At 44.4% G+C, this 10,888-nt stretch overlaps 1 protein-coding gene and 1 long non-coding RNA gene across 2 annotated transcripts; one reads left to right on the forward strand and one right to left on the reverse strand.

The window, feature by feature from the left end:
• Positions 1-1,565: 1,565 nt before the first annotated feature.
• On the reverse strand, positions 1,566-5,551 carry LOC143987128 (uncharacterized). Its single transcript, XR_013276601.1, has 2 exons — positions 5,392-5,551; positions 1,566-3,911 (listed from the first exon to the last, which is right to left on the reverse strand). It is a non-coding gene; the product is annotated as an uncharacterized LOC143987128 (long non-coding RNA).
• A 160-nt stretch (positions 5,552-5,711) lies between these two features.
• ZFP36L2 (ZFP36 ring finger protein like 2) lies at positions 5,712-9,989 on the forward strand. Its single transcript, XM_077485675.1, has 2 exons — positions 5,712-5,981; positions 8,048-9,989. The coding sequence occupies exons 1-2, from the start codon at positions 5,931-5,933 to the stop codon at positions 9,122-9,124; spliced, it is 1,128 nt and encodes a 375-aa protein (XP_077341801.1). The 5' UTR covers positions 5,712-5,930; the 3' UTR covers positions 9,125-9,989.
• Positions 9,990-10,888: the final 899 nt, after the last annotated feature.

Here is a 10,888-nt window from a genome sequence, read left to right on the forward strand (position 1 = left end):
TTGATGTTGAATTTTTAAAGCATCGGCAAGCCTGCTGATCTCACAGGTTTGCTAATCTGACAGAACACCGTTGCTTTTTAATTTTAACATCAAAACAGTTTGACGGATTCCTAAATACTGTATCTTACTATACAAGTTCAGTTTACTGGTAAAAATAAGTGTGAAATGCAAGACTCCTGTAAAAAGATGTCTGCTTGGCGACTTCGGACTGTAGGCTTACTGTGGACGAGTGCGGGTATACCAAGATGGCCGCAACAGATCATCACTAAAGTTGCATTTTTTGATGGGTAGCGGCTTTATGATAGAACAGGGGCACTAGTTCTGGTGACAACATAGGATTTCCTATCCCAGTTTGTCTATGGGACAGGAAGTGAAAGGAAATCTCCCCAATAGGTCACAGGAAGAAAAAAAGCTGACCGGGATTATAACCCTTTCTTAAACTATTCAAAATGAAAAAAATTTTCCCTTAAGTTCTTCATTCCTTGACAAAACCTGTCCCATAAAAAAAAAAAAGAAGATTGAATTCCGGTATTGAAGAGACACGGGGCATTCGGCTTTGTGAAATCACCACATAAAGAAGAAGTAGGACGTGTTGCATAGAAGGCAGAACATGGCCCGTCCTTCATGTTTTGCAATGCTTGGCTGCGGCCTGTAATAATAAATGAGCCCCGCCGTTCAGGCAGGAGCCTGAGCAGAGCAGAGAGGGGGGAAAAAAAGGCTTTAGGGCCTAGCTGTAACCTGTAGGTACGGGCCTGGCCACCGCCCCTTCATTCCAGGCTCTCAGACTGGAAGGTCTTTCTCGCCTTCGTTTTTTTTTTTATCACAATGCGGCCGCGCTGACTCGTTCCCAGGCACTTGGCAGACGTTCAAGGTCTTGTGATACGATTAACAAGCCAACTTCTTGTCCTCTGACATGGGAGCCCTAAGCTAACCCTTAGCCACCATATCTACCAGAGCTGAGGAACGTTCTTACCCCCCACCCATCCCTTTAAACTTAGGATGAGGCCTTAAGCTTCGCTTTTCTTATTTACTTTTTAACATTTGCCCTCTTGTCTAAAAATCTTGAACTTTGCATCAGTCAATGAGTCCCCCCTGTAGCCCCCTCTAGGTGGAGGAGGACCAACCAGCCGCTCAGGAGCTGTCATGGCTGAACATAGTAGAGGGTCAGATTGTAGAAAACAAGGAAAGAAAAAAAAAAAAAAAGTTTCCAGCAGCCATTTGCAAGGCAGACAGGGGAGGAGGGTGGAAGGAAATCAACAAGGAAATGTGAGAGAGAGAGAGAAGGGGAGGGGGCTGCTTGGGTTTCCCCTCTGCATCTTGATTCATTGAGACACCCTGCTGTCAGGGGCCAGTCCCTACCAGAGCCACCGGACCAGCCGCAGCCAGAGCATGCATGAACAAAGCCATGATTGCCCCGTACATGCTAAACGCATGATCAACAACCACGCAGCCCTGGCCATGTCATGCTGTTTTAAGAACTTTTTAAAAAGGGGTAATAGAAATACGATCGCCCCCCCCCCGATGCACATGGAGGGGTGCAATACTTTCACAACTGGAAGCAGCAAAACATTAAGAAAAAATTTTATTTTGACATTTCCAGAGCTGATGCATTGACATATAGATGGCTGGCCGCTGACTATCCCAACAAGCACAATGGGCGTTCAGTGCAGTAAACAAGCTTCTGCTGACATGTGTGCTATGAAGCAGAGGGCAGCATGCTGGGACTTGTAGTTCCACAATCCACTTTTTTTTTTCTATTTGTTTATTAAAACTTTATTGAAGACATAATATATGCACTTCTACTTCCACGAGGATTTACTGTTTACACACACAGGCGTTTTGCTAGCTGGGAGTTGTAATTCTACAACCCTTGTCCAATGCTACTTATTTTAAATTGTTTTAATTAAAACTTAATTTAAAGAAACAATCAATACCTGCACTTCTAGTTCCAGAAGGATGTACTCTTTATAGAGAAGTTTTGCTAGCTGGGACTTGTAGTTTAACAATCCTTGCCCAATGCAATAAGTAGCCTACTTTTTTTTTTTTTAATAAAGTTTTAATAAACAATCAATACTTGCACTTCTCGTTCCGCAAGGATTTACTCTTTATAGAGAAGTTTTGCTAGCTGGGACTTGTAGTTCAACAATCCTTGCCCAATGCAATACGCAGCCCACTTTGTTTTTTTTTTTCTATTTGTTTATTAAAACTTTATTTAAAAAAAATAATCAATACTTGCACTTCTAGTTCCACAAGGATGTACTCTTTATAGAGAAGTTTTGGTAGCTGGGACTTGTAGTTTAAAAATTCATGCCCAATGCAATAAGCAGCCTACTTTTTTTTTTTCTATTTGTTTATTAAAACTTTATTTAAAAAAAAAATAATAATACTTGCACTTCTAGTTCCACGAGGATGTAACATACTTGCACTTCTAGTTCCACAAGGATGCACTCTTTACAAACGGGAGGAGTTTTGTTAGTTGGTACTCGTAGTTCCAGTCTATCTGGCACAGAAACCCTATAGGTCTTCAGCTTTATTATACAGAATCGGCACTCATAGGAGCAGATTAAACCATCAATATTTGCAATTCTAGTTCCACAAGGATGGTCTCTTTATAGAGGTTTTCTAGCTGGGACTTGTAGTTCAACAACCCTTGCCCAATGCAACCTACTTATTTTTTTTTCAGTTTATTAAAACTTTGTTGAAAACAATCCATACTTGCACTTTTAGTTCCACAAGGATCTACGGTTTAGAAACCGGGAGAAGAGTTTTGCTAGCTGGGACCTGTAGTTCAACAACTCTTACCAAATGCAACCTACTTCTTTCTTTCTTTTTTTGTTTATTAAAACTTTATTGAAAGGAATCAGTACTCGTACTTTTAGCTTCACACGGATTTACGCTTTACAAAAGAGGGAGAAGAGTTTTGCCAGTTGAGACTTGTAGTTCAACAACCCTTGCCCAATGCAACTTATTTCTTTTTTTTCTGTTCATTAAAACTTTATTGAAACAGATAATAACTACTTTCACTTTTAGTTCCATAAGGATTACATGTTTCCAAACTGGGACAGAAGTTTTGCTAGCTGTGACTTGTAGTTCCACAACTTGTCTGGCACAGTACCCTTCTATATCTTAGTTATACAGAATCTGCACTCACAGGACCACAACTCCTATGAAGCAATGAAAACAGGTCTGACAAGAATGACATCTGTGCTGGCGAAACACAGGGGTAGGTGTTTGGCATGCTGAGATTTGTAGTTCCACAATAATTTTCTTCCAAGTACTATAACTCGAGAGACACCATACTGGTGAAATTAACGTTTTATAGAGGTAAAAGGTGATTGGGCATGCTTAGACTTGTAGTTCCACACACCCCCGGAAAACTAGCCATATGTCTTGACAAAGAGTACTTGCTGGGACTTTTAGTACTATGACATACTGGGGAAACATACCATGCACATGACCAAGTCAGAGCTCCAATGCATAGTGAAATATGAAGAGGTTACTAGAAGCATTTCTTAAGGTAGGTGTATTGCATGCTGGGACTTGCAGTTCCACAACTGCTATGGAGCCATGAAAACAAAGTAGGTGTTTCTGAGTGTATTGCAGTACTAGAGCATATAGAAGCAAATCAGGAGTTACGGGAGTAAGTAGTGCATGGCATGCTGTGGATTTAAGGTCCATGATTGCCATGAAAAGTCATTTTTCTGACAGTAAGGGCTTGCTGGGACTTGCAGTACTATAACTGGGTGGACTGGTTAGAACTCGCATACCTAGGGCAATGTATTTATATGAAAAAAAAGTTGCAGGAGAGGGGTACAAATCAGGAATGACATCCATAGGAAGATGGTACGAGAAGCATTGGGGTCTTGCATGCTGAGACTTGTGGTTCCACATTCTGTATGAAAACAAACAGTCTGCGTCTGAGTGCAGTGTGATACTAGAGCTGGGGTACATACAGTGCATATGGGAGCCAATCAGGAGTTACAGAAAAGGAGGATTTATAGGGGTAGAGTGCATAGCATGCAGGTCACAGCTAACATACTCATACTGAATGCATCTATAGGAGGATGTGAGATGCATGCTGGGATTTGTAGTTCCACTCGCATAGCTGCCATAAAAACAAGCCATTGTGCTGAGCTTGCTGGAACTTGTAGTGCTATAAAATTTACATTGAATATGTCTGAGCTCCCATCCCAGTAGAAGCATTTTAGCAGGAAAAAGGTGCATGCTGGGATTTGTAGTTTATCAACTACCATGAAAACAAGCCATTGTGCTGAGCATGATGGTCTTTGTAGTGCTCAAATGGGGTAAGAAAGCATGAACAAGTTAGTGCTTACTGGTAGGGGTTTGTATCCAGAGAAGAGCGATGTGCACGCTGAAGTTTGCAGTTCCACAACTTCTATGATACTGGACTTCAGGACGTTTGGTGGGGAGGCAGTGGTTAAGTTTTATCTGGGGGCGGGAGTGAGGTGCATTGTATGGCTCAACATTACTAGGGGGTCCATACTGAGGGGTGCATTATTGGAGGGCACATACTATGGCTCAGCATTACTATGGGGGGGGGGGGGGGGTTTATAATAGTTGCATTACTGGAGGGCACATAGTATGGCTCAGCATTACTATGGGGGGGGGGTATAACAGTTGCATTACTGGAGGGTGCATGGTATAGCTCAGCATTACTAGGGGGGCTGCATATTATGGCTCAGCACTACTTGGGGGGGGGGGGGGCACATTACTGGAGGGCACATAGTATGACCCAGCATTACTATGGGGGGGGGGGGCGTTATAATAGTTGCATTACTGGAGGGTGCACTACTAGGGGGGAGGGGTGCACATTATGGCTCAGCACTACCTGGGGAGGGTTTGCATTATAGGAGTTGCAATACTGGAGGGTGCGTGGTGTAGGTGAGCAGTACTTGGGGTGGCACATAGAGCTGTGCATTCTTTAGGGGTGCATTGTAGAGATTTGCATTCCTGGGGGGGGGTGCAGAGTAGGACTTAGCATAACTTTGGGGGGGTGCATTGTAAGACTTAGCATAACTTTGGGGGGGTACAAAGTAGGGCTCAGCATAAGTTTGGGGTGCATAATAGGACTGAGCAAACTTTGGGGGGTGCATAGTAGGGCTCAGCATAAGTTTGGGGGGGTGCATAGTAGGGCTCAGCATAAGTTTGGGGGGGTGCATAGTGGGGCTCAGCATAAGTTTGGGGGGGTGCATAGTGGGGTTCAGCATAAGTTTGGGGGGTGCATAGTGGGGCTCAGCATAAGTTTGGGGGGGGGTGCATGGTAGGGCTCAGTGTAGCTGTGGGGGGGGGGTGTGTAGAGTAGGGCTCAGTGTGACTTGGGGGGGTGTAGAGTGGGGCTCAGCGTGCCCGGGTCAGGAGTCTGTGACTCACCAGCTGTCGCGGTTGCAGTCATTCTGGGACTTGTAGTCCCGCAGCAGCTGGCAAGGCACAGGCCAGAGCCCGGCAGGCGCTCTTATCTCGGGTCCAGCCCCGGCACTCTCAGCCCTCACGCTTCCCTCTCCTCTCCGGACTGCGGCTCCCCCTCTCTCACTCCGCGAGCTTCTACCCCGAGCGAATTGGCGGCGTCCAATGGGAAGCGGCGGGGCTGACGTCACGGCTCGCAGAGAAGGCGTTGCCACGAGACCCCGGCCGGGTCAGCTCTGTATCTCCGCCCCCCGCGCGCCCTAGCAGCATTTATATAGTGGTGTCTACACGCGGAGACGGGAGTTCAGCTCGTTGCACTTATTTCTACCCCGAGTCCTCCCTGCCGCTCCGGACCCGTCACCCCCCACATCTCCTCCGCCTCCTCCTCCTTCTCTCCCGCCTGCCCGCCGGCATCGGAGACTCTCTCTAGTCGTGGCTAGTCCAAAGACCTTCAGGAACGCAGGATCTCCCCGGTCCTCTGGACTCTGTACAAGCTGGAGCTGGAAATGTCTGCCACACTTTTGTCCGCCTTCTACGACATCGACCTGTTCTGCAAGGTGTGTATGGGGGGCGCCTGGAAGGGTGCTGCGAGGAGAAGGGGCTCCTTGGAAGGGGGAGTGTGGAGCCCTGGAAGTAGAAGGGGATCCCTGCAAAATGCATGGAGGACTATGGAGCCCTGGAAGGTCTAGAGGTGGTGTGGTGCCCTGGAAGGGCAGAGGGTTCCCTGGAAGGTGTTGTGGTGCCCTGCAAGAAGTTGGGGGGTATGTGGATCATTGGAAGGATTTATGTATTGGGTTAGGGGAGTATGGGTCCCCTGGAAGGTCTGTAGGGAGTGTGGCTCCCCTGGAAGTAGAAGGGGATCCCTGGAAAGTGCAGGGGGGGGGGGGGTTGCAGATCCCTGGAAGGAGCTAGAGGGGCGAGGAACAAAAAGTCAGCTCCAGTGATCAGGGTGCAATGAGATGTTTGTGTGTCAGGGGAGATCTAGGAAAGTTTTGCTGGAGAAGTTTGCAGCAGCCATAAAAGAAGACAGAGAAGCTCCTCACACTGACTTGCAGCAGCAGATCACTAAGTTTTATATTGGCTGATCTCCTCCTTTCCTATATACTGTATACACTCCATAGGAGCTTCTACTAGGCTCTGAGTTTATTGTCTGCAGAGCTTGCAGCGGGTCAGACAAGCTGATCTGTCAATGCAACTTTTTTTTTTTTGCATTGGATGCTTCCTATAGCCGATCCAACTCCTGTGAAATGTTTGAAAACATGTTAAAGTTTGACATTCTTGTCTGCAGAGCTGGCGTCAGGTTAAACCAGAAGATCTGCTAATGCAGCTTTTTATATTTTTGCTTTGCATGCCGCCTTAGTCAATAAAACCTTCCTTATTTTTTTTTTTTTTTTTTTATCTAAACTTAGTGAAAAGTTTAAAACTTTATTTAAATCTATTATGGAACTTTCTGCAGATCATCTTGCATTAAGTTATTTGTCTGCAAATGCAACTTCTTTATTTTTGTATTCGATGCTTCCTGTAGTCAATCAGCAGAGGAAACTTTTTTTTTTTTTTTTTCTCATAAACGTTTTTAAATAAAAAAAATGTTCTATATAATAATGTCTAAACTGACGCGTTTTACATGTGTGCCATTCTTATTGTCTGCAGAGCTTGCAGCAGCAGTCCACCCTCAAGTAGTTGATTTGCTAATGCAACTTTTTATTGTTGCATTAGTATTGCGATCAAAGAAACTTTTTTTTTTTTTTTTAATTTATTTTTACCTCCTTTCATCTGAAATGATTAGATGTTTGACATGTTTTAAAGTTTTATTTGAGAGTTTTTTTTTATTGTCTATGGAGCTTGCATTGAGTTAAAGTTGTTGGTCTGCTAATGCAGGTTTTTGCTTTAGCTGCCTCTTATATGTAGAAGAAGCTTTATTCATCTAAGTCTGCCTATTTTAAACTGTATGTCTGCTTAGCTCTTCCACATATGGGGGGGTGTCGAGAGAATGGCAATGAGCTTTAAAGTCTCCATGGGAAGTGTTTTTATTGTATGTGGAAGTTTCTAGAGTAATGTATGAGCCCTCGTACTCCACAGCAGCTGGACAGCTGAAGGTCGGCTTACAACAAGTCCATAACGTTGGACTAGTAGAGAGTTGGGACAACTGTAGATGACGGCCTTTAGTTGGTTAATGTCTAGGTAGAGCTGGTGCCTGTCGCTAGTTAGTGGAGTGTCTTGTGTGCCAGTGGAAATTTATTCTTTGTAGAAGTGGAATATGAGAGGTGTGCGTGGGGGGAGAAGTCTGGGCTATGGGTGGTGTGTAGAGAAAGTGGGGTCTAGCTGTTGGTGGGTTTCCAGAAAGTTGGATTTGTGAAGGTAGACTGGGGGGGCGTGGGTGGACAAGCTGTGATTCATGGGAGTTTTAAAAGCGGGGAAAAGTGGGGCGGTTGTTTTTGTAGGGGGTCTATGCGGGGGGGGGGGGTAGTTTTTTGTAGAGGTCTACAGAAGGCTCCTTTTTTTTTTTTTTTTTTTTTTTTTTTGAAGCGTGGTCTATAGAAGGGGGACCTCTTTTAAAAGTTTGTAGAAACGGCCTATTTCGGAAGTCAATAGAAGTCTGATCGGTTCTTTCTTTTGTCCTCAGAACGAAAAAGTCCTGAACAATCTGAATCTGAGCAGCATGTTGGACAAGAAGGCAGTGGGCAGCCCGGTGACGGCCCCCACCTCCAGCCTGCTCCCAGGGTTCCTCCGCAGACACTCGGCCAGCAACCTGCAGATTCTGGCTAACAACAACTCGGCCCCCAAGTTCTGCAACAACAACCACCTCAAGGAATCGGTGGTGAACACCACTGCCCTGATGAATAAAGAGAACAAGTTTCGGGACCGCTCGTTCAGTGAGAATGGAGAACGTAGCCAGCACCTCCTGCATCTCCAGCAGCAGCAACAGCAGCAGAAGTCCGGTGCTCAGATCAACTCCACCCGCTACAAGACGGAGCTCTGCCGGCCCTTCGAGGAGAGTGGCACTTGCAAATATGGTGAGAAGTGTCAGTTTGCCCATGGGTTCCATGAGCTGCGCAGTCTGACCCGGCACCCCAAGTACAAGACCGAGCTGTGCCGTACCTTCCACACCATCGGCTTCTGCCCCTATGGTCCCCGCTGCCACTTCATACACAACGCTGAGGAGAGGAGGCAGGCACCTGGAGGAGGCTCCCCTACAGACTGCTTCAATGGCCAGCGCCCCAAACTGCACCACAGCCTCAGCTTCTCCGGGTTCCCCAACCACAGCCTGGACTCCCCTCTTTTGGAGAGCCCGACCTCACGCACACCTCCCCCACAGCCTTCTAACTCCCTGTACTGCGATGAGTCTATCCCTTGTGCCAACAATGCCTTCACCTTTTCTGGCCAGGAACTCAGTCTGATCACACCCCTGGCAATCCAGACCCACAACCTGTCCAGCTACAACCCGGCAGCCTACTGCCGCCAGCAGCAGCCAGCTTCTTCCAACACGCCCCCGCCGAGCCTTAACTTCCAGCCCCTGCGACGCCTCTCCGAATCCCCAGTGTTTGATGCTCCACCAAGTCCACCCGACTCCCTCTCTGACCGGGAGAGCTATCTGAGCGGCTCCTTGAGCTCTGGCAGCCTGAGTGGATCGGATTCCCCTACCCTGGACTCTAACAGGCGCCTACCCATTTTCAGCAGGCTGTCAATCTCTGATGACTGAGCCATCAATCCCCCCTCTTTTTTCCCTCTAGGGGGCAGTCAGGACTGGAGAGGCAAGTTGCTGCCTGGGCTGGTTTGATTTTTTTTTTTTTTTTTTCCTTAAATGATCTGGGCTCCATAGCCACCTGTCTGAGAACAGAGAGCAGTGCAGTGCTGTAAAGGTCCGCAGCTGCTGCAGAACCTCTTCATATACATATATATATATTTTTTCTCTAAGGACAAGCAGAGCAGTCTTTTGGTCACGTTGTTGGTTGCTCCTCATTGAAAGTCAAGACAGTCAAAGCTCTGCATGCTGAGGTTATGTTGCAGCTGAGGTCTTTGGGTTCCACAAGCTGTCCTGGTGATTGGACTAAAGGTTGTTGTTTTTTTTTTGTTTTTTTGCCCACCCTGCCTTTAAGTACAGCGGAAGCATCAGGGTCCAGTTTTTACCCCCCCCCCTCCCCCCCTTTTGAAAAGCTGCCAGTCTATCCCTGCATCTCTTGCCCAGTGTGATATACAGACTCAGGAGGGTAGAAGACCAGAGAGGAGGATGACCCACGCCTTACAACAATGTAATCATGGCAAGGACTAAACACTTGAACTGTATACAGCTGGCACTCAAGATGTTCCCTGTATTATTATTATTATTATTATTATTAATATTATTATTATTTTTTTTGTTTTTTGCCTTTTGTGCCTCTGCCAATTTTTATTTAATGTATAGAAGGGTCAGAAAGACTCGTGAAAAAAAAAAAATCCTGAAAGCTGAACAAAAAAAAAACCTTACTCGCAAAAGGGCAAACTTAATAGAACAAAACTATTTTTATAGAACTGTGGGGGTTAGCGGGTGAGATGTCGTGTGTGGTTTTTTTTTTTTTTTTTTTTTTTTTTTTTTTTGGGTGGGGGGGGGGGGGGGGGGTGGGTGGGTTGTGGGGGATAGTTTTAAGCACCAGCAGGCATTCCATCTCTTGAAGCATTAGCACAGCAAACTTGGGGAATTACACTTAAGCATTTTTTTTTCTTTTTTTTCCCCAGGTGTTTAATAATAAAAACACAACAGTCCAGTTGGGAAAAAAATTAAAAAAAAAAATAAACTTTAATAAGCTTTTTTTTAAAAAAAAAAAAAAAAAAAAATCACCATCCTGCCAAGAATATGCCTTAACAACAAGCAACCCTCTAAGACTTTTTTTTTTTTTCTTTTTTTTTTTTTCTTTAGCTTAACATGTACTAAACAAAAAAAAAAAAACTTTCATTCCAAAGTTAACATCAGTTCCATTTCCATTGCTTAGTGGGCTGTTAGCTTAGAACAATGTTTCTCGGAAGCACTCAGTTAGTTTATAATTGTTGAATAACTGCTGATTTTTTTTTTTTTTTTTTTTTTTTTTTTATTATTTTTTTTTTATTATTATTATATTATTTTAGCTGTCTGAGTTGCTTGCCTGTCACTGCACACAACTCAATATGAAACTATTTAACTTATTTATTATCTTGTGAAAAATATACATTGAATAATTTGTTCATACTGTATTTATCGGGTATGATGAAAAAAGCAATAGATATATATTCTTTTATTACGTTTAAATTATGATTGCCATTATTAATCTGCAAAATGTTGAGTGTATGTTCTTTTCACAGTAATATATGCCTTTTTTTTGTAACTTCACCTGTTTTTATTTTATTGTAAATGAGTAAAATCTTAATTTAAGAGATTGTATGTAATATTTATTTCATTAATTCCTTTCCTTGTTTACGTTAATAAAAAAGAAAAAAAGCAGAAAAAGATTAA

Source organism: Lithobates pipiens, unplaced genomic scaffold (genome assembly GCF_037356315.1).
Source record: "Lithobates pipiens isolate NorthernLeopardFrog02 unplaced genomic scaffold, aLitPip1_a1.2 Scaffold_18, whole genome shotgun sequence".
NCBI classification, from domain to species: Eukaryota; Metazoa; Chordata; class Amphibia; order Anura; family Ranidae; genus Lithobates; species Lithobates pipiens.

Coding starts and splice junctions, on each gene's coding strand:
- ZFP36L2 (XM_077485675.1), top strand. CDS start 5,931: ATGTCTGCCACACTTTTGTCCGCCTTCTACGACATCGACCTGTTCTGC. Junction 5,982..8,047: donor ACATCGACCTGTTCTGCAAG/GTGTGTATGGGG, acceptor TTTTGTCCTCAG/AACGAAAAAGTCCTGAACAA.